Source organism: Hesperophylax consimilis, chromosome 23, assembly GCF_061612785.1.
Source record: "Hesperophylax consimilis isolate HC1 chromosome 23, BYU_Hcon_1.0, whole genome shotgun sequence".
Lineage (NCBI taxonomy): Eukaryota > Metazoa > Arthropoda > Insecta > Trichoptera > Limnephilidae > Hesperophylax > Hesperophylax consimilis.
The window spans coordinates 22,073,995-22,096,393 of NC_142858.1; the positions used below are offsets into that span (position 1 = coordinate 22,073,995).

General features: G+C 36.1%; 1 protein-coding gene across 4 annotated transcripts in view; it reads right to left on the minus strand.

Moving 5' to 3' along the window:
* The window catches only part of LOC149412458 (uncharacterized), a 54,679-nt gene that overhangs the window by 26,280 nt on the left and 6,000 nt on the right, over positions 1-22,399 (minus strand). For 3 of the 4 annotated variants that reach the window (XM_089646075.1, XM_089646073.1, XM_089646074.1), the window contains exons 4-14: positions 22,162-22,326; positions 20,546-20,621; positions 19,506-19,627; positions 18,904-19,095; positions 18,420-18,516; positions 18,210-18,308; positions 18,004-18,099; positions 17,702-17,914; positions 17,038-17,152; positions 15,265-15,484; positions 5,966-6,153 (exon numbers count right to left, since the gene is read on the minus strand). In XM_089646075.1, the coding sequence (XP_089502201.1) occupies positions 5,966-6,153; positions 15,265-15,484; positions 17,038-17,152; positions 17,702-17,914; positions 18,004-18,099; positions 18,210-18,308; positions 18,420-18,516; positions 18,904-19,095; positions 19,506-19,627; positions 20,546-20,621; positions 22,162-22,326 (1,583 nt within the window). The remainder of the gene's footprint in view (positions 1-5,965; positions 6,154-15,264; positions 15,485-17,037; positions 17,153-17,701; positions 17,915-18,003; positions 18,100-18,209; positions 18,309-18,419; positions 18,517-18,903; positions 19,096-19,505; positions 19,628-20,545; positions 20,622-22,161; positions 22,327-22,399) is intronic. The other variant, XM_089646076.1, reaches the window with a different exon arrangement.

Below are 22,399 nucleotides of genomic sequence, written 5' to 3' on the forward strand. Positions count from 1 at the left end.
TATATAATATCATTATAGTTTTAAAACACGGGAACGTGAAAACAAATGTTATTTTTTTTATTTTTAATAATAATAATATTTTACAACAAAGTAATATTATGTTACATGACATTATTTAGACAAATAAAATAGTAGATAGGTACCTTATCATAAAAATACACAAAATTATTAGTTACTCAATGACACCGACAATCATCAACGTAAAAATTAAGCTCATCAATTTTTTTATTAAAAAAAAATAAACTTACATTGTAGGTACCTCGTGTAATTTTAAAAATATAAAAAAAAAATTATTGATATAGTAATGAATCATAATAACTATGACAATCTTGCGGTATTACAGATTTCAGTTCCTGTAAATGTTTCCACTTGGATTCTTTTATTTTAATTCTATCTTTGTAAAGTTTTGGAATATTATCATTATAATTTTTATTATTCGACAATTTTGGTCGTCGTGGCAATTCGGCAAAATCGTCTTGGAAGTTTGTTTTAAAATGAATTATCCCATCTGGTGAGTATTGTAACACACGTAGGTTATTAACAGTTTGATCACTAACTATTCTGCCTGGCCTGATTGAATCGTATAAAAAAGTATTTTTTTGTGCATAATTCAAAAAGAATTCGAATGTCAGTATTTGAACGTCGTATGGCTTATTAGGAGGTTTTCGAGCCAGTTTAGTGACTTGAGCATACTGACTTGGTAGGTATATTTCTTGTTTTTTTAATTTATTTTCGATTCTACTATGTACTGAATCACATTCCATGTAGGTATGTCCTTTCTCTAAGAATTTTTGTGTAATGATGATGTTGAATTTCATGGAGAGACGAAGCAAAGCATTACTGAGGATGATATTCCTATTTTGATAGCCGCATCCATCGCTATAAATTATAACTGGACGAGCAGGGGCTTTGTTTAATTCTCCTACAATGTAATCAATAATGCAGGAGGTGAATACAGATGCCTCCAGTCCGGCGTGGGTTTCGTCAAACCAATATGTCATTACAGCCTTACTTGCCAAATTAAAGACTGTAAAATTATGCACACATAATTTCGTCTTGTAATAAATTGTACTTGCGTTTAAATTTGGCGCCAATTTGACTGCTTGCAAATCGTGAGTGAAAACGTGGCACTTTCCTTCCTTTGCCAGCTGTTTATCTTTAACTTTTTCTTCTTGTGCCTTATTTTTACGTACGATGTGTCTTTTCCAAACCTCATCGCTAATATTCCCAACGTCGTGACCACAACATGTGTCACACCGATCTTTTTTGGGCATAAAAATACTCATGTTTTCTTTTTTAAACACATTTTCGAAAGTTCTGCGACTCATGGGACTTCCTACATTTTCCTTACAATAATCTAAATAAATATCATGCAGTTGAGCCAAGCTTTTGATTATTGGTTCTAAGTACAGCTTTTTTGTAGATTTACGACAATAGTGCGATTCGAGTTTTGGAAGATCGTGAAAAAACTTCAGTAATAACATTTTTTTAGAATTTTCTCCTGTTGTTGGTCGCCTGTTCTGATTCGTCATGGATGACATCGGAATCATTGCAGATTCTGATTTTTCTGCCCAATACCTCACGGTCCATTCCTTAATCCCCAGGGTATTCAAAAACGACATTTTGCAAACTTGGGCTGTAATATTTTCAATGGGCAAAAAATACACCAACGTGCCTTGTCTACGAGAAGCACTTGTTTCCGATCTTCTTTGTTTGGGTTCTTTTTTCATTACATTAGATGCAACAAATTGTTTTCTCTGATCCCAATTTAGTTTTGACCAAAACATTTGGAAAATAGATTCTCTAGAACCTTGGTTAAGTTTGGGACAGTTTCGTAGTTTTGATCGAATGCACATTTTGGATTTGCAAGCTGGACCCATTTGACGAGCTTCTTTAGGCACATCGTGTACCATGTTGAATTTCCCATCTTGCAGTAAACTTCTTCTGTAGCCTAAATAATCTTTCCCTTGCATCCTCAATTTCTTGTTTAATAATCTTGATGAATCTGCGTGTATGTCGCCATCACTCGGCCGATTTGATGGGGATGCTATTATTTCCGAAGGAGATAATATAGTACCTGGTGTAGGAGTACTGTAATCCACCACCTGCATTTCAATTGAAGTTGAATCAACTATAATCTTTTCATTATTTATTATAACAAAAGATGTTGAATTATTATTAATGCTATGAATATCTTGGCATATGTATTCAGGAGATACCATCGAGATCAACTCCGCACTGTCTTCTGTTGTTGGTGGCTGATTTTGGGAATAATCAACGATAGAAAATTCCAAATTATTTATATCAATGTTTTCTATATTTTCATTTGTAGAACATTCACCAACTTTTTTTCCAATGCCCTGATTGTCAGATAATGTATTTATTCCGAGTTCTTTGCACATGGCATCAACAAATAACTCATCATCGCTAGAATCGAACATTTTGTTACTGAAATAAAAAATAAATTAAAAATTAATATATTTGTTTCGCTAAATACTATTAGTAAAGTATAATATATAATTAATAGTAAAGTCACAAAAATTAAAAACGGCAAATCAAAAAAGAATGAATCAGCGCGTATCTCACGTTTTCCGATACAATGAAATGAACCATTGCGAAGTGTATCAACGCGTAAGTTCATGATGATTTATAATAACGTCTACCGTGTGCACAAAACAATGTTTGCAATATATAATTACTTAGTCTCATAATACATACCTTTTGTAAGACATCCGATGAACAGAAAACACATAAATTTTAAAAAAACTGTTGTAATCAGCGAAATAACGTGCTGCGGCAATGACGGTTAGTCAACGACTGAGATAGGCGATGATTTTACCCAAACGGAAGGCAAATGAGATGCGCGGTGATACTATTTTCGTTGTAGGACTATTTCCTTACATTGAAAAATTCCTATAATAATCCCAACGATGTAGGTTTATGACCGCCGTCGAATGGCATTTCAGGATGACTTACGCGGTGATGTTACATACGCGGTGATGGATTGCCGTCGACGATATGTTATTATTCTTATTTATTTATATTTGTACAGGCAGAAAATAAGCAGTACCATACTGGTAGGTTGGTCACTTGAGATTAACACTGTTTATTGTTTATTAGAGAAATTTAGATACGGTTCACACGAACAGGACATAATTGGACTCTCCAGTATTTATTTTAACTTTTTTGCCGCTACGCGCATCAATTCATGCGAAAATAATTTGTGCCCCCAACGCTACGCGCATCATATGATGCGTTTGACTTTAGCGGCTGTATACTACGTAAATACGCGACGAATTTAGCAGATAACTGAACCAAAAAATAGTTCAATCCTTTATCTTACTGACATCTGACGTTTGCTGGTTAAAATATAATAAATTGTTTACATAAAACATTGTGAAGGCGATGATTCGTTAAATCTTCATTCATTCATTTGAATGTCGCGCCGCTGAACCGTTGTGTCATCCATAGTATTTCTTAGGTGATCCAATCAGCTTTGATTGACTTATGCGTCGTTGACCGATTTCTATTTTGCGAATCTTTTTAAGTAATTTATTTTTCTGTGATACATTAGTTTGTTTGTGAACTTAAGTGACGTGACGTGTTTTAAAAATAGTTATTTTACTCAAGACTTTTTGATTGACTTTATTTTGTGATTTTATTTCTAAATTTTGTGGACAACCTAAATAGTAATATATCTGTCTATATTTATAGGCTTACCTCAATATAATATATCAAAATTGAACTCCCTTAAAAATGGCAAACCCCAGTCTTACGGAAGATGAAATTTATGAAACATTTTTAGACGTTGACTCTGATTTAGAAATAAGTGAAGATGATCAAGATATACCAATTACTGAAGAAGTTAGTGACAGTGAAATAAACGCCCCCGGGACAAGCCAAGATCATGACTCTCGTACACCTAACTTAGACTATACCGTAAATGCAGACTGCTTTTCTTCTTGGACCTCTGGTCCATTTATTCCAATAGTTCATGAATTTGATGATTTTGTGTCAGGTTTTGATCCATCCACTTTATTTTCTGGTAATTAATCGGAAATTGACTTTTTTGAATACTTCTCGAACAAAGAAATAGTGACAAAAATGGTGATCGAAACTAATCGATATTACATAGCCACCATATCAAAACAAGAACCTTCCCAAAAATCTAGACTTCGTAAATGGGTTGACACATCTGTCGAAGAAATGTACATTTTTTTTGCACTGTTAATGTTAATGACGAGAAACCGACATCTTACTATCGAAGAACACTGGTACACTGACCCATTGCTCGCTAGTACAATTTTCGGAAAAACCATGTCTAGGGATCGTTACGAAATTATATTGCGAATGTTACACTTCTCAAACCCCGACACACAAATTCCTGGTGACCGACTTTACAAAATTAAAATCCTAATTGACCATAACCGAAAAATGTTCAAAAAAACTTTGATACCTTATGAAAATTTATGCATCGATGAGAGCATAATTGTTTTCAAAGGGCGTTTAATTTTCAAACAACATATACCATCCAAACGTCACCGGTTTGGAATTAAAATGTTTGTATTGTGTGACGTGAAGACGGGTTTTATATTAGACTTCATTATTTATTGTGGCGAAGGGACTGACATAACTGACTCTGAATGTCTCGGAGTTTCGGGGGCTGTAGTAACGACACTACTTCAAGATTATTTAAATAAAGGACATAATCTTTTTATTGATAATTGGTACAGTAGCCCTCAACTATATGATTTTCTCCATACGAACAAAACCAATGCATGTGGTACGGTGCGGAAGACACGAAAAGGCATGGCAAAATTTAATAAACTTAAAAAGGGTGAAATGAAAGCACAACATCGTGGACCTCTGTTGGCTTTAAAGTGGTGCGATAAAAGAGAAGTTCACATGCTAACAACCTTACATGACAACTCCATGGACATGACGGGAAAAGTTGATTGGAAAACTCGTCAACCAATTATGAAACCCAAGTGCGTTCTAGACTATAATAAGTGTATGGGTTCTGTTGACAAAGTGGACTTGATGTTAAGTAGTATTAATTGCCTGCGAAAAACAATTAAGTGGTATAAAAAAGTGGCCTTCCATATTATTGATCTGTATTTATTGAACTCTCATATAGCTTTTAAATCAATTACAAATAAAAATGTTAGCTAAGCAGATTTCCAATTAGCCGTAATACGACAATTGTTGTAAAAATATCATGAAACTTCCCGATCTGAGCCTCATTCTCGTTCTTCACACGATTTACCTCTGAGACTAACTGCTAAGGCATTAGCAAAATATATGCCCCACCCAATAAAGGGAAATAATTCTCAAAAACTTCACCGAGCCTGCCGAGTGTGCGCCATTTCTAAAAAAAGGAAAATGTCCCAGTATAAATGCCCAGAGTGCGATGTGACATTGTGTGTGTGGCCATGTTTTAGAAACTACCATGAAAAACAAAACTTATAAATATTTCTCCTCGTGTTAACTTTTTATTAAAACTTTATTTGTTAGTAGATATAATAATAAAAATAATTGTGTTTTGATGATATCGGCGCAGTGGTCCAAATCCCATCAGACCGGGTAAGTAAATACTATAAACAATATTGCAGTGTGCATGCGATGGCGACAGTTCTTGTTGATTTCTTGTGATGGGTCACTGTTTATAATATTATATCTGTATCCTGCGGTTTATTGTTTATTTATGTGTTTCAACAAACTTCAAGAGCATTAATAAAGCTTTTAAGATAAGCAAATCATAAATCTGTCTAGAAATAAGAGATTTATAGCTGTTTCAAGTGGTAGGTTTTGATTTTCAAAGTGAGTACCGCGTACGAGTGTAATTTTCGGTACATTTGATCGCGGTGAAAAGGTTAATAATATGTATTTATGTTCTTTAATAAGTGTGTTTAGGAAAGGAAAAGCAAGTTTTATGCTGGCCGGTAATACAGTATCAATTATGTACCTATACAAGTTCTCCTGGGGGGCTGGCGCCAGCGAGGAAGCGGTACTGGAGCCGGAGGCGGTGTAGTGCGCGGAGTGAGCCTGTGAAGGTTGAAGAGACGACAGGTTCGGCTCCATCTGGATGTTCAGTCCTCCGCTGGATGAAGCCTTTGGAGGAGGTGGCGGCGGTGGGGGCAAGTCCATCTTCATCTGACAATTTTACAGTTGTGTTCAAAATTAAATCAAATTTTACAATTCTTTTTCTAATCAAAAAATAACACATTACGTACCTACTTTTTACACATAACATAAATAATTTTTCATAATACTATGTTTACATTTTTTTTATTTAAGGGTTAAAAATGAATAAAAAGTTGATTTCATATAATAATATGACACTTGCTACAAATTACAAAAAAATAAAATGATATGGACAAAAATGAAACATTCTGAATCTTTTTTCTTAAGCCGTGGTTTTTGTTTGAAAATTTCAATCCACGAAATTGGTTAATTTATTTATAAATCAGAAGGACCGGACATAACCTTTTAAATAAATTGGATAATTTATTTATAAATCAGAAGGACAGGACATAACCTTTCATCAATGCGAAAAAAAAAAATAGTCATAAATCAATAAAAAAAGAACCTTTCGTAAGCCGCTAAATGGGAAGCCAAAGTGACTTCACATCATAATATCGCGCTGTCTTGGCACACATTTCTTGCTTCATATACATTCATACATCATCTCATAGATACTTCTTCTGTTATTCTGATTCATGACCGGACTCAGGCAATTGATTGTGCAATGTCTTCCTCGGGTGGCCCCTATTTTTTTGCCATCACTTCCACAGAGTATATATCTTAAGCGTTTTAAGTAATAGTATATATTTTTAAATAAGTACGTACATTTAGAGCAGTTTTCCAGAAGAAAATGAAACAGTTAACAGATGAAAAAATACAAAAGTTATTAGAAGACTAATTCTAATAGCGATCAGGAAAATTGTGATTTTATATCCATTTACACTTTGGATTGTATGATTCCGATAATTGTGAAGTTGAATATCTTTCTTCCAATCATCAATTACTAAATTTAACAATGTTTCGCATGAATTGTTATTCCTAAATCCAGATGCTAAAAATATCTTACACTTAGTTCAAATTATACAATATCATGAAATTACATTGGACTAAATTTACCAACAAAATGTGTTATGTTTATTAAATTAAAGAAAAATGGTACACCCTGCAGACAACCCGCCTTGTGGCAGCAAAGCGTGATTACTTTTTTTGTTATTATTAAAATTCTAGTATGTAATATCAATGTTTTATAATCAGTAAATAAAAATACTAATCCGTGTTATAATATGAAACTGGCCCGGTCATTTAAAAAGTAGCAGAAAAGTTGTAAATGTGTTCTGTAAAAAAATCATATTAAAATGTAATTCCACTATGAAATAAATTATCATATAAAAATATTTAATATTATTTAAAATATAAATATTATTATATAAAAATATTAAATATTATTTAAAATATAAATATTATTATTTAAAAATATTAAATATTATTTAAAATATAAATATTATTATATAAAAATATTAAATATTATTTAAAAATATATTCCACTGTTTGGAAAGCACTGGTTAGTGTTATTCAGGTGATCGAAGGGTCTCTGCCACATTCTGAGCCACACGGGAACACGCTACTCGAAACGGACTATGTATTACAATTTATACGAATACTAGGTGGGGTATATTGATACATTTTTTTTTTTTTTTTTTAAAGAAAGACAAACATTCCTGGGTTACGAATAACCTGACAAAATTTGAAAATCTCCTACTACCACCACAGTAAGCTGAAAATGTTGCTTGTGTTGTGATGGAGGACTTAGCCAGCCGAGGAATTGAACACACTACGCCTGGGTGGGACCCAAACGCGATGTCAACTCGGCCACCGACCTGTCCCTTCGGTACATGCGAAATTTTGAATGGTTAGTATGGGGAAGGTTAAACATGGGTTAATTGACTACCGTAGGGTCAGAGATCATAAAAAAACAATAGATATTACACAGGGTGTTGAGGGACGTACTTGACTTACTTAAATTAGTGATTCCTGACATTATTTGGAGTAAAAATGAAAATTCGAATCCGGTGACTTTCTTTTTTCTTCCACTTGTCGTCACTGTTCACCTAGCTGAATAACTGCCCAACCTCTCATCACAAACTCTAACTATCCAAAACCTGCTCAATTTTTTAAATAGAGAAAAAAAAAAATAACTTAAAAAATGTCACCGGAGACCAAATTTCATTTACGTATCTTTTTTTACTCCAAATAATGTTAGTAATCACTGGTTAAAGAAAGTCAAGCACGTCCCTTAACACCCTGTATGGTTTCTTTGTGCAGAAATACTTTTGCTACATACAGGAAAAAAAAATTATGTCGTACTGAGAATTGAAGTTGTCAGAAAAAATGGTGTACGGCTATGCGAAAATTTTTGTCAGCCACAATGAATGAATCTATTCTCGGTAAATTGTCAGACTGACTATGAAAAAAAAAAAACAATTTTAACCATTTTTCAAAACATTACCTTATAATTTCGTAAAACAACATAAACGGATTTGTTTATTTTATTAAAAAAAAAAAAGGTACTTTTCTAATTTCTTTCAACAACATTTTCGAAATCTTAGTAGAAAAATACCAATGCGATTTGAATATACCGATGCGAAGTCATTACAAAATGCATGAAAGTAATTAGTTTTATCATACTAGTGATTTTTAGCTAAGACAAACGTGAATTTTTGTGACCTCTGATTAGCTAATATCAAAGTAATTACTGTCATTTTCAGCTGTCACAAATACAACACTTCCATGCTCATGTCGGGCTGTTTTTGTTATTTATTATTTTGTTTATACTTAAATTGTTATTTACGAAAATGAGAGGGTATTTGGTAAAGGTTTCACCTTATTGATTTGCAGTAAAGAATTTTCCAAGCACTTGTGCATGCTATCATAACCATGAAACAAAAATTCTCCATGGTATATTAATCTGTCTTTTCATCTTTTCGTCTATCTCTATATTTTGTCGCCAAAATGGAATATGAAGTGTTACAGTAACGGCCAGCAACAAATATATAATTTTACAACAAAATAACATAACTACTACTACTGCTACATATATGTTTAATTCATTTTGCTCCTGAGCGTCTCAAACATAAAATACTTATTTTCAGTTTGTACCTTCTTAGGCCTGTCGTCTCTAGCAGGCTCTTGAGTACGTTCAACTACCGGTGCACGAGCATCGCGCGGCGCCGTGATAACGCCAGTAGAACTCAGCTGGAACAAAATATTTATTCTAATACTGAAGTCCAATCTGTCAAATGATAATATGTTCTACTGGGTTTGAATTACATGTTGAAGTGAACGGGGCGTTTACATCGGTAGAGTGGAGGTATCTTTGAAGGTACTCAAGTTTGGTTTTGTAATACTAAAGTTGTGTCCACTATATGAGTATACTGCTGATAGAACGGGTGTAACCTCACCCTCTCTCTTATAAACAATCCATGTATCAGAAAGAGAGCTAACAATGGGGCTTTCAGTTGCAGGATTATAGTTTTTTGGTATAGTCTAGCCATTATAAGAGGTCATTGCAGAATTGCAAGCTGAATTAAATACCTTAGGCAGAGGTCGGTTGACAATTTAAACAATCTTCCCCAGGGTTATCAGTTGGGTAAGCTTGAGTTTGTTGCATGATGGCCAATGATGATCAAATGATGATCAAATATTGGAAATTTCAACTTACCGGGGTAAATATGTATAATATATTAAATCTGAAAGCTTTCATTTGTCAAACAAGAGTACAGGGTCGATAGAAAATATAATATGTTACAGTGAGGCTAACAGTACACAAGTTCCGGTTACCCTCTGATGTAGAAAACCATGTATGTACATACAATTGTATTTTGTATATGGAGATTAGAAAATAAATCATGGCTGATATGATTTTGGATATAATGGAGTGAATCAATGGTTAGTGGAGTATCAGGAGAATAGGTCACATTAGTTAATGTTAGAAGAATTCGGGGATGACATGGTACATCAAGTGAATCAAACACGACAAGACAAGAGTCATTACAACAGAGTACTTATGGAAGGTGAATTAAGCAATTAGTGTATGCCGAGAAAGAGTTAAGTAGCATAAGGTCCTTCTTCTACAGAGATACGCAAGTATCCGATACTCATGTTGTAAACAACTTGCCATGCACAGTTCATACACATCGCTATTATAATCACGAGACCAATTAGCCCAGTCAATGAAGGGAAAAAAAGACCCAATGTCGGAACTAATTCTCCGGAAGCTGAATTTTTCACAGATGTTAGAAGACATGTAGACATGTATTTTTACAAAAGTCCCCGACTTTCCCCTTTGTGCTTCCTTCCCCACCCCCTCTTGAATATATTTTTTAAAGCTTTTCGGAAAACGCTAATATCTCCTTAATGGTTTTATTAAATCAAATTATTTATTTTTTGTCTAGTTTTAAATTAGTTATTCTAAAAAATTGTATTCTTTCATTTTTGCGAGAAAAGCTATACAATCTCTACAATTTATTAGTAAAGGAAAAAATATCAGTTTTTAAAATAGTATTTCAGAATATATTTGCACATAACTTTTTTCTGAGCCTGTTAACGAAAAAAAATAAAACAACAAAACTTGTAGACAATATTTTTAACTATAAAATAATGTATATAATGATGGGTTTTAATTTATAATAACGCACGTACGCTGTTAATAAGGAGCACGGCGCGCGGCGGCTCGAACGCCCAGCGGTTCGCGGCGCAGCGAGAAATTACAAAAACCTAAAGAAAGTAATGATTAATTCATGTGTTTGCTTTATTTTTATTACAATTTCATCTAACGTTGAAGAGTTTTATTGTTATTTACCAGTTTTAGTTCGGTGGGGAGGGGGGGGTGGAATATATATATTTTCCCCTACCCAATGAAGCGCTTTTATTATCCACCAACCGCCGTGCCCTGATGGTCTGGCTAAACAGTGATATTATGTTGTATGATTGTTTGTAACTTATTATTTAAATAAAGGTATGTGGGAAATTTATGGTAATCAGTTTACGCGTCCTCAACAGTAACCCACATGCTCCAGGGACATGAATATTCTCGGGCAAACACATCCTACACTATAACAGCAGCGTCTCTTGTCCACGTAATTAGAGAAGAATACCGAGATATTAATGGGAAATTAAGACAAATAGAAAATATGTATCAAGATTTAGTTACGTGAAAAAAAGATATGGAGGAGGTTAATAATGATGACAATCTAAAAGAGACGATTCCATATACTGAAGCAAGTGAAGACAGGATTAAGGAATCATCTAGTAGGACTGCCAAGTTGTTGCTTTACGTTCTACATTGCATCGACCTCATGCATAGATTTATATTTGAAGACCGGGAATCGGAAAATGCACCTAAATACTATTGTTGATATGCTTCCACCCGGCAGGACATTTACCATACGCAAAATCAGCACATATGTACGTTCAAAGTATGTTGCAACTCGAATCAAGAATAACTAAAAAAGAATATAAACTATTCACTGAAAATGGGTACTTTACAATAAGAAGAAGCGACAGATACGTGGACGGACATGATCATCGAGCAGTGTCTCATGCGACCAATGAAATCAGTAGGAGGTTTGACACATGGGCGCGGAATCACTGACAGCGCTTTGTCAAAGTGGAAACTTGGAACCACTTACTGCGCGAAAGTGCAAGAGAGCATTGAAAAATTCTTCGGTATAGAATTTCATTTTACTGAACAGCATGTTGAGCTGCGCGAATCACGGAAGAAAGGAATGAGCTAGATATATGAAAATATACATCATGGCTAAGACAGCACAGCCCGTTCACCAAGCTCTCAGGGGAGCTGATGTCTTTATCTTCAGGGTTTGTGTCAGATAATAGTGTCAATTGTGATAACGCTTATGAGGTGGGCCTGGCAGCTATGCAAAAAACGAAAGGATGTAATTTTGGAGATATACGACTGAAAAGGAAAGACATGGTGACTACCCAGCAAGATTCAAATCCGCAACTATTAGAACGAGACAAGTTGCAGTAAACCCCCAGTAGCTATTTAACAGAATACTGTGCATTAGTGATAGTCCTAGCAAGCTTTAGACCTACTTAGGATATGCATTGGCTTCAAGACCCCTTCTATTTTTGATGAAGTCTCCCTTCGTAAAGGAACAAAATCATGTATGGCGAAAGTATTTAGCGAAAGTATTCATGACGAAGTTGATTTGGAAAATGCTGCAATAGTCATCGATGGGGGATACCTCCTACACTCTGTTGTTTGGCAAACTGAAAATACTTACGGAGACATCATTTAATCATACTCGCGTTTCGTCCATACTAAATTTGGCAAACATTCTATTGTCGTTTTCGATGGATACCCTGAAGAACCAACTGTAAAATATGAAGAGCAAAGACGAAGGTCGGCTAGCAACTCATCGTGCGATATTGAATTAAACTTCACTACACGTTGTTTGAATAAGAAGGAAGCTTTCTTATCTAATAAGAATAACAACAAAAATAATGATTGAAGCACTGTGTCATGAATTTAGTGAATCTGGTTTGAAAACTGTCGCCAAAACGGCCGCAGGTGATGCCGATATTGACATTGTACTAACCGGCATCGAACAACTCAACATCTTCTCACAAGTGATTATTGTTGGCACGGATAGTGATCTTTTGGTATTACTTGTAAGTCTTGCTCCTGAAGGAAAATCTTTTTTTTTCTGTAAAGATGTTGGTGGAAAGGCCCCTTCAAGAATTTTCTACATCATAGAGAAACCTATAATGTTACATAAAGATATTCGAAAACACATGCTATTTACCCATGCCATTACGGGCTGTAATACGACCTCATCTTTATATGGGTTAGAAAAGATAAAAGCTGTTGACATGATGAAAAACAATCCCGAAGCAAAACGCGCAGCTGAGGCATTTCTGGAAAAATATGCAACTGAAGAGAACTTGTTGCAAAATGGAGAAAAATTCGCTCTCGCCATGTATGGTCTTGGTAGCTACTCTAATTGAAACGAAGCACGATACTATAAGTTTACCAGACTAACGACAAAATCAGATTTTAAATCTAAATTTGAATTGGCAAAACTACCACCGACTTCAGAATCGTGTCATCAACATTTGTTGAGAGTTTATTTACAAGTACAGTTTTGGTTAGGAAACAAACTAAACCCTATAAACTGCGGATGGAGGTATGAAAATGAAAATAAAAATGGTGGAAAGAAGAAATTTTTAAAACCATTTGCTCCTGATGACCTTCTTTCTCTGCTGTCCTGTTCCTGCAAGTCTGGATGTGGAAATTACTGTGGCTGCAGAAAATCTGGATTTACCTGCTCTGCCATGTGCTACAACCGTAACGGATTATCGTGTCCGAACAGTATGACAAAAAAATGAAAGACTCTCTTGACTACAACATTATTTGAATATTTGCCTAATTTTGTCATAGATAATATTGATAAGTATATAAAATAATTTAAAAAACGGTTTGGCATTATAATATTTTTTAAGGTATATATTAAGAAGCTTGTTTGAAAGTAAACCATTTTAGATCTATGCACTATTTTAAGTGATTTGTTGTTTCGGTATTTTATTGTTGATAAGTGCACATAATAAAACAAGTGAGAATTTCCACAAAAGATTTTTTAGAACTTCGCCATAATATAAGGTCTACAATATTTTAATGTGGTGAAAGGATAGTCCCACGCTGTCGTAGGTATTTTTGGCTTATTACACATAACTTTATTTAAATAATAAGTTACAAACAATCATACAACATAATATCACTGTTTAGCCAGTGTTTTGACGGCCGGCATAGTCCAGTGGTAACGCATTGGACTGCCATTCCGAAGGTCGCGGGTTCGAACCCGGCGTGCGCAAATAAATTTTATTTGATTTATTTGTGTTATTTCACAATTAATTAATTAAAATAATATATAGTATATTTGCGGCACGTTTCAGAGTGGAAGATACTACCAGTATCGCCCTGGTGTAAGACCACCATTCAGAATTGAAACGTTGCTCCAAATGGCTTTAGCCGTGTTTAGTGACTAGATCTGAATAGCCAGGTACTTCCCCACCTTCCTCTTTCCCTTCCCCACTTACCTTCAGCCTCACAACATCCCCCAATTGGGGATGCCATAGTCTCACTGGCTCCAGACGGGAGTAGTTGGGACTATTGTGAGGTATTCACTATAAAAAAAAAAAATTAAAAAAAAAGCCAGACCATCAGGGCACGGCGGTTGGTGGATAATGAAAGCGCTTCATTGGGTAGGGGAAAATATATATATTCCACCCCCCCCCTCCCCACCGAACTAAAACTGGTAAATAACAATAAAACTCTTCAACGTTAGATGAAATTGTAATAAAAATAAAGCAAACACATGAATTAATCATTACTTTCTTTAGGTTTTTGTAATTTCTCGCTGCGCCGCGAACCGCTGGGCGTTCGAGCCGCCGCGCGCCGTGCTCCTTATTAACAGCGTACGTGCGTTATTATAAATTAAAACCCATCATTATATACATTATTTTATAGTTAAAAATATTGTCTACAAGATTTGTTGTTTTATTTTTTTTCGTTAACAGGCTCAGAAAAAAGTTATGTGCAAATATATTCTGAAATACTATTTTAAAAACTGATATTTTTTCCTTTACTAATAAATTGTAGAGATTGTATAGCTTTTCTCGCAAAAATGAAAGAATACAATTTTTTATAATAACTAATTAAAAACTAGACAAAAAATAAATAATTTGATTTAATAAAACCATTAAGGAGATATTAGCGTTTTCCGAAAGGCTTTAAAAAATATATTCAAAAGGGGGTGGGGAAGGAAGCACAAGGGGGAAAGTCGGGGACTTTTGTAAAAATACATGTCTACATGTCTTCTAACATCTGTGAAAAATTCAGCTTCCGGGGAATTAGTTCCGACACAAAACCTTCATTGACTGGGCTAAATGTCGCCACCAATCAATTCTCAAAAGGTCAAAATTATAATGCTTCACAGTCATTTTCATATTATGTAATTCTTTGATGACTGTTTTATTCCTAGCATTGATCTAAAGCAAACGCATTGTTATCAAATGTCTAACACAAGTGGCGCCATGTTTAAAGTCTCGATGCGGGAGACTGGCGTCTCTGACAAGTTTACAAAATGTCAGCATTTTGTAAACTTGTACGAACCCCCGCATACATGTTTGGCTAGTCGCCAAGATAATAACGTGTTGGTTTACCTTCTGAGGACGTGCGGTGGGAATGGGTGCGGTGTAGCTGCTGGTGCTAGCAGCGGCCGCAGCGGCGCTGACCGCTTTCCTCTTCTTGGTCTGCTTGGCGGCATCTGGCCCGAGCCCAAACACGCTGTCGCTCTGCGTTATCACTGTCTCTGTGAAGTTTGAGTTGGTGAACTTCATGGCGCCTATCTGCTCCAGCAGGGCCGATGTGATGATTGTTGTTCTGAGTAAACAAAAAATTGTATAAGTATACAGCATTGGGTGTTTCAAATACATCACATTTGATGACCATTAAATCCACAATCAACGCCATTTTAAATTTTTAACATTTGGGTGGTCCTCGTCAAAACGCTCAAAAAGTTTGAAATACCCCAACCTTAGCCATTCGAACAATTCTGCTTTAACCTCTTCTGTATGTAACTCTTGCATTATGGTGCTAGAAAATCCTTTGAGCTCCATTGCTGTGTACTTACACTGTACTTGCACTGTGCACTCTACAATGGGTAACTCTATAATGGGTTGTAAATGTACAATTGTGTCATTTTTAAGTTGGATAAAAATGAAAAGTTTACATTTATTACTTAGGAGTTCAATAAATTCACAGAGCACACGCCGAGCTCATGGGACCAATGTTAACAGTATGCCGACGCAGCAGGATCGTTGGGTGACGATAGACAGCTTGTTGCTACCTGGAAAAAGAATTTTTCAAGATTGCTGACGCAGCGCTCAGGTTCATCCAGAGGTATTGGACTTTGGAATCGACTCTCACCAACTGCAGGACTTGGGCCTCTATATTATACTATACAAGGCGTAATTTTAATTAGAAAATAATTATATATATTTTAGCTATATAATCGTGTTCATTATGTCTCTATCAGGCGCGGTCCGTCCATACATGCTGTGTATGCTCCGAATCCCTTGCATTTTAGAGTAAAAAGATTTGGACTTCTAGCCGTAAACAGCAATACTGCAATTTAAATATTTTAATATTTCTACAGCGATTTATTTCAAATATTTAATTTAAAGAGCCGGCCGCGATAGTAAAGGAATAATTCATATTAATACGAATTTACTCCTAAGATACTACCCGGATTTGAGGGGCGATCGAGAAACTCGATTTATTTTTATTTAAATTTTTATTCCTAAAATTTCGAATTACATGGGAATTCGTTAATTTGAAATTTGATTTTTGATGTCCCGTGGATTTCGAATTAACGAGGTTCTACTGTATATAGTTTATATAATGACCATTCCTACTCCAGTGTAAGCATATATGCCTTCAAAAAACAATTTAAAAAAAATCCCATACATCATAATAATCATTTGACAGTAAAATTAGGTCGTTAATAGTTCATATTTGTTTTATTATAATACATAATCTTTGAAAAGAAAAAAGTTGACTATGTTGGAATCGTTTTAAGTATTAATTCGTTTTGTTGTGGCGATAATTACCACAAGGTATCGCGGTGGAACTCATTATATTGTGATTGTGTTGTGTTTGAACTCACTATACTGTGATTTTGTTCATAGAGATAAGTGATTGGACTTCTTTTTTCTCTCTCTCCATACCTTGTTTCATATACTATCACCCAATTCCAAAAACACCATTTCATTTCGTATCGTTTTAATTCATTTATGGTCCACAATTCATGTTCATCTGAAGCTGTAATTCGGAAGCGGTTTCGGATGCAACACCTAGAGTTTCGCTAGAATGAGAAAGTAACGGAATTCCATGAAACAAATTACTGGTACACTGGATATTAAAAGTTAAATTACCCAGAAGTGGTGGTGGTGGAGATGGGGAGTTCGTTGATAATCACGACAGGGTCCTGGTGCAGTTTGTTGACAGGGGCTGCGGGTGCTGGGCCCTTCGGAGTGGTGTGTGGGCTAACTGTAAACAATAATACAGGCTTTAATATACTACAAGGTTCTATTATACGAGAGAAGAAAACTCCAAACATTTATGCTGTGAGTGAGCTTGTCCCTGTACTTTGACACTAAGTGGGATTCAAACCCATAGTTTGTGGTCGTAAACTCTGATGTCTCCTACTTTTTTTGGCTGGTGTTATGGCATGTGTACACTTGTGAACAGAACTACGAATCATGGGAAAGAAACGAACTATCCGCAAACTCGGCTTGTAAGTGTATATGCACAATACTTAAAGCTGTTTAAGGATGTGGGCAGTGCAATTAGTGACTAAAATATGAAAGCTTGTGGGGCTCCATGTAAAATTATTGTTACATTAGTTGAAGTACAATTAATTACTGATAATTTTTTATGATACACTTCAATTAACAATGATTAAATCTTCTGTTATAAAAAATGCCATTAGGCAATCTAGGCACCCAAGATGCTGAAGACAAAATTATAAGTTGCAAGTGAAGGGCTGCAATAAGGCTCCAAACCAGGGACTAGTAAAGAATGTAGAGAGATATTGACCTGCAGGTGTAGTGATGGTAACAGGTCCGTCGCCACCAGGAGCTGGTGACGGATTGAGGCCAGCTCCAGGTCCAGGGCCGGGACTAGGGCTGGGTCCGGATCCGGTGCCGGATCCAGGAATAGGACTGGGCCCAGATGACCCAGAACCCGATCCCTTGCGCAGGCTGTCTGCCGGGGAGGGGGACTTCTTGCGCGTCGCCTTTTCACTTTTCCCTGCGAAACATACGTTAATACCACGGCAACCTCACAAACCACCTACATACAATGTCAACAATACTTGAATAGTTCATGTTGTTAATAACCTTGGCTGGTGGATGGTTTTGGTTGGATAGCCTTGCTGGCATGGGGAGACTGTTTGGAATAAGCTGCACTAGAGGAGGGAGTCTCCGAACCTGAAGCTGAAATGTCACACAATAATTATCTTATTGTAATGGTACTTTTAAGGAATTACAACATTCACACACAGGATTTACACATAAACTTTTGAAATTGGTTCTATGGTAAGTACCTCGGCTTGTTGAAGGAGTGGAATGAGGAATAGTTTTGCTTCCGTGGGGTGACGGTTTGGAATAAGCCGCACTAGTGGAGGGCGTTTCCGAACTGGATGCTGAAATATTACACAATAATTGTATTGCAAATATACGGTTGCGGGACATAGTGGTAGGGAAGTGTTAGTAAAATTTCTTGTAAACCGTCCAAGTAAGATAATCTAGATTACCTGACTGTGATTTGGTGGTCACAAGTCTTGCGTTGGCAGAGCTCGCTCGGGCCACTTCCCCGGACGCACTCTGAGTAGACGCTTTCCGGCCAGGGGTCTGCAAGCACACAAGACAATCAGTATGATGGGAAGCTGATATAGAGTGATATTCAATCATAAACGTACTACTGATGTACTGGTCATGGTAATGGATAGGACAAGGTAATGAAGTGACGACCAAAAGAATGTTAAAGAAGAACCAAAGTTGGATACAATACACAGATTTTAGTAAATACCTACTTAGTAAAAAGACAAACGGAAGAAAGATGAATTCTGTTATTATTTAGACCTTCTCCTGACCCCTGTGAGAATGTGATGTGATTAACGATTAGGAGTGACTGTCTACTTATTCTTACACACAATACAGGCACACAAAAGACAACAAGAATGAAAGCTAAACTGACACCGATTAAAGCATATGACCTCGCCACATGGTTTTACATACCGAAGCCTTGGCAGATCCTTTGGAGGTAGTGGCCTGTGGCGAAACGGTAGCGACAGCCGCCTCGGGGGCGGAGGGCCCCACCGCTCCTGCCGGGGACGTGTCTAAATCTTTTTCAGGGCTAGAGTCACTCGAGGGACTGTCTTGCGAGATGGGCTTATAGGGCGGAATGGTCTTCACATTCCCGCCCTTCTTCTGGAATATGAAAATATCTTATAAAGCCAATGCTTCGTGCACTTGCAACCTTCCCAACACAAGTCAATACAGTACACCGGACAACACACACGCCAAGCATACCACTCTACTCCACTCCTCCCACCACTGCACTCGGACAGCACGCTGAAACAAATACTATGGGGAATTCAACCTTTAGGCTTTTTGAGTGGAAAACAAATTTCCTAAAGTTTATTAATTACAAATCCAATAAGTAAATTATTACGAATGCCCAACTAATTACAAATCACTTATATAATCTTAACAAACATCGGTCAGGGGGTTGTGGAAGAATGAATAGGTATCGAATAAGGTTAGCAATCAGCGGCATTCAGGTCAAATCTCACGGGTCTACTACTGGTACTTCTCCAAGCGTGTCGGGAGTAACTCACCAGCTTGCTGTAGTGGTGGCGGCAATACCCACAGTACTTGACATTGTCCAGGTAGTTGCCTGCCTCTTCGCACAGCAGGCCCAGGCTTTGCGCACACGTCACATGGAACTGCTGCTTGCACCCTGCAGACAAACAAACAAACATGGGTGCCAACAAATATCAGAAAGGCCATTATTCACTTACATCAAATATCTTTGAGCATAGCACCTGGAGCAGCGATTCCCAATAACTTTATCCAAAAACCCCTTGAAAAATGTCTGGTCCATGCATACTTTGTAAATAAAACAGTAATTCAGATCACCAACTAACTTGCAAGCCAGGGCTTTTCATGCAACCCCTGTGGATCCTTCGAACATCTACGACTGATTGGGAACCACTGATCTCTATGTAGGTTTACAAGGTTAGTTAGATAATAAGCAAGTATAATACACTTTTTTTGGCCACATACATAGGGTCCCATCTCCCAGCATTAGTACTGTAGTACTTTTAGAAGTAAAAGTTTATATTCAGATTCATGATTCAATTCGACAATGTTATCTTATGTTTTTTGTTTCATTCTAATGAGCTACCCAAAGCCGGGTCTCCAGTGACAATATTACCTCATACATTGAACCAAATATTTGTACAAACATGAAACATTGGAGTATGGCCACAATGATTTTGTTTTTCGTGGCCAATGGAAAACGAGAATCGTTGTGGCCCGAACCAATGTTTTTGTTGAAAACATTTGGTTGCAGGAGACCCAACTTAATAAAAACGAAAATTTTCTTGTAACATTTAAAAATAGTTCAAATCAACCTGCAGCTTCTTGATAAAATTAGGTTGTGATTTTTGCAATGCTGTAATCACAAGAAATAGGTTGTAGGTATCTACCAATAAGCATCCTTTTTTTGTTTATTTATGTGTTCAACAAAGATTTTTTGAATTTGTATTAACATCCAAACGGCAAGCGTTTAAATGATTTATCTATGGGTCTCAGTTAAATCAAAATGTTATAATAGTAAGAAAATTTAGGTATAGGAATAAAAATTAATAAATACCAGTTTTGTTGCACTGCATGCAAGCACCAGCATTGGCGCGGTTGACTTTGCCAGTCTCTTGGCAAATGTAGCATGCCTGAAAATAATACAGAAAAACATAAAATCGTTGTTTAAATTAATTTAAAATTCTTTGCCCTTAAATTTTATGACATTTATAAGCAGTAAAGCCGCAGATACACTTGCTAGTAACTTGCTCAAAGGCAGTCTTCAGCGTGCCAGTGGCATGTATATCGTGTCACTGCTAGTAACTCCCATGCTAGTAGCTCGTATGCAGAGATGTGCTTTATTTTAAATAAATCCATTTCAAATGGAAATGCAAAATGGGCATTTTCCATTTTAAATGCTTTTCTAAAAACCATTTTGCATTTTAAATGCTTTTTTCAATGCATTTTCCATTTTAAATGCTTTTTTGCAACATTCTTCCTACTATCTCCACTCATCTTTTTTTCATAAGCCCCAAATATCAGTCGGTCCTCAACCTCGCTATGAGAGATAATTTACATTTGTCAAGTTGCTCCCCGGTAGAAGCCCTGGCAATTGAGGGATACCATTACAAAAAATACTGATTCAAATACTGAACATGGAGCCATGACGCTGTAATATTAAATGTTAGATAGCAGTTTCTATGTTTTTACGTTGGCAACATCATTCCCGCGCAAATTTTTTGTGGTTTCATAATCTGTAGTCGTGGTGTTTTTGGATTTACCATCATGTAATATGTTTGTTCTACATTGATGTCCATTATTAAATTTTTTTTAAATTCTATAATTATTTTAATTGTTTGACCTGAGAAACCATTTTGCATTTTCAAAGCATTTTGAAAATGGGTATTTTGCATTTTGCATTTGAAATGCTTTTCTAAAAACCATTTTGCATTTTCAAATGGAAAAGTTTTGACCCATTTCCATTTTGCATTTCAAATGGTTTTGGGTACCCATTTTGCACATCTCTGCTCGTATGCCATCCAATTGCACGGTGTTTGATTTTTCGCGTGCCAGTGCTACAAAGTGTGAGGTGGGGGAGTGGTAGGGGATGTGCAGCATGTCTGAAGAAGCTAGTAGTGAAAACGTTTGTGTGCTGTTTTGTTGTTTTTTTTTACTATCAAAATGGTGGGGCGATGAAAAGACTTTGAACTACATTACGCACTATTGCAGCTCCCAGTACTTGTGGGATATAGGTTCACCGCTTTACAAAAATAAAATTGTAGTTCATTTCTATATTTCAGGACCTCCATCTGAGCCAGCTATGTGCACGAAACCAGAGATGTGGGTAGCTAGCATGCTTGTATCTAGCGTGTGTTTATTGAATAAAAAGCAAGCAAGTAGTTAGCATGCCAGCTACTAGCCCAAAGCATGTTTTAAGGTTCCATGTAAATTCTACATATTCTGCTATTTTGTAATGTTATTTATAACAAACATATTCATCTGAATACATTATTTCTTTACAAATTCATTATTTAACACAATAAAAGTTTAGTTTCTATATTTTTAGTTGTTAATGTCTCCGAAACTGCTTTGAAAATATTCTTCGCATTTTCCAAGTAGAGTTGGGGACTCGTCACTTTGGGTAGGAGAATCCATACATCCGTCAGTTGTATGTTTACAAATAATAATTACTCTGTTAAATCTCTCAGCAGGTATCAGCTGGAGGATGATGGGTTCCATGGAGGTTACATTTCCGAAGCGTACTTCGGGAATGTAGAGCGCGCAAACCACGTGTGCCCAGCCACCGCTGTCGGAGCGCTTCAGCGCGCCTGTTCGCGAGGGACATAGCTCGCATCTCTGAAACATTCAGAAATTCAATGAGATAAGGAAGGAATAACATTTTTAAAAGAAAATCAAACATTCCTGGAAT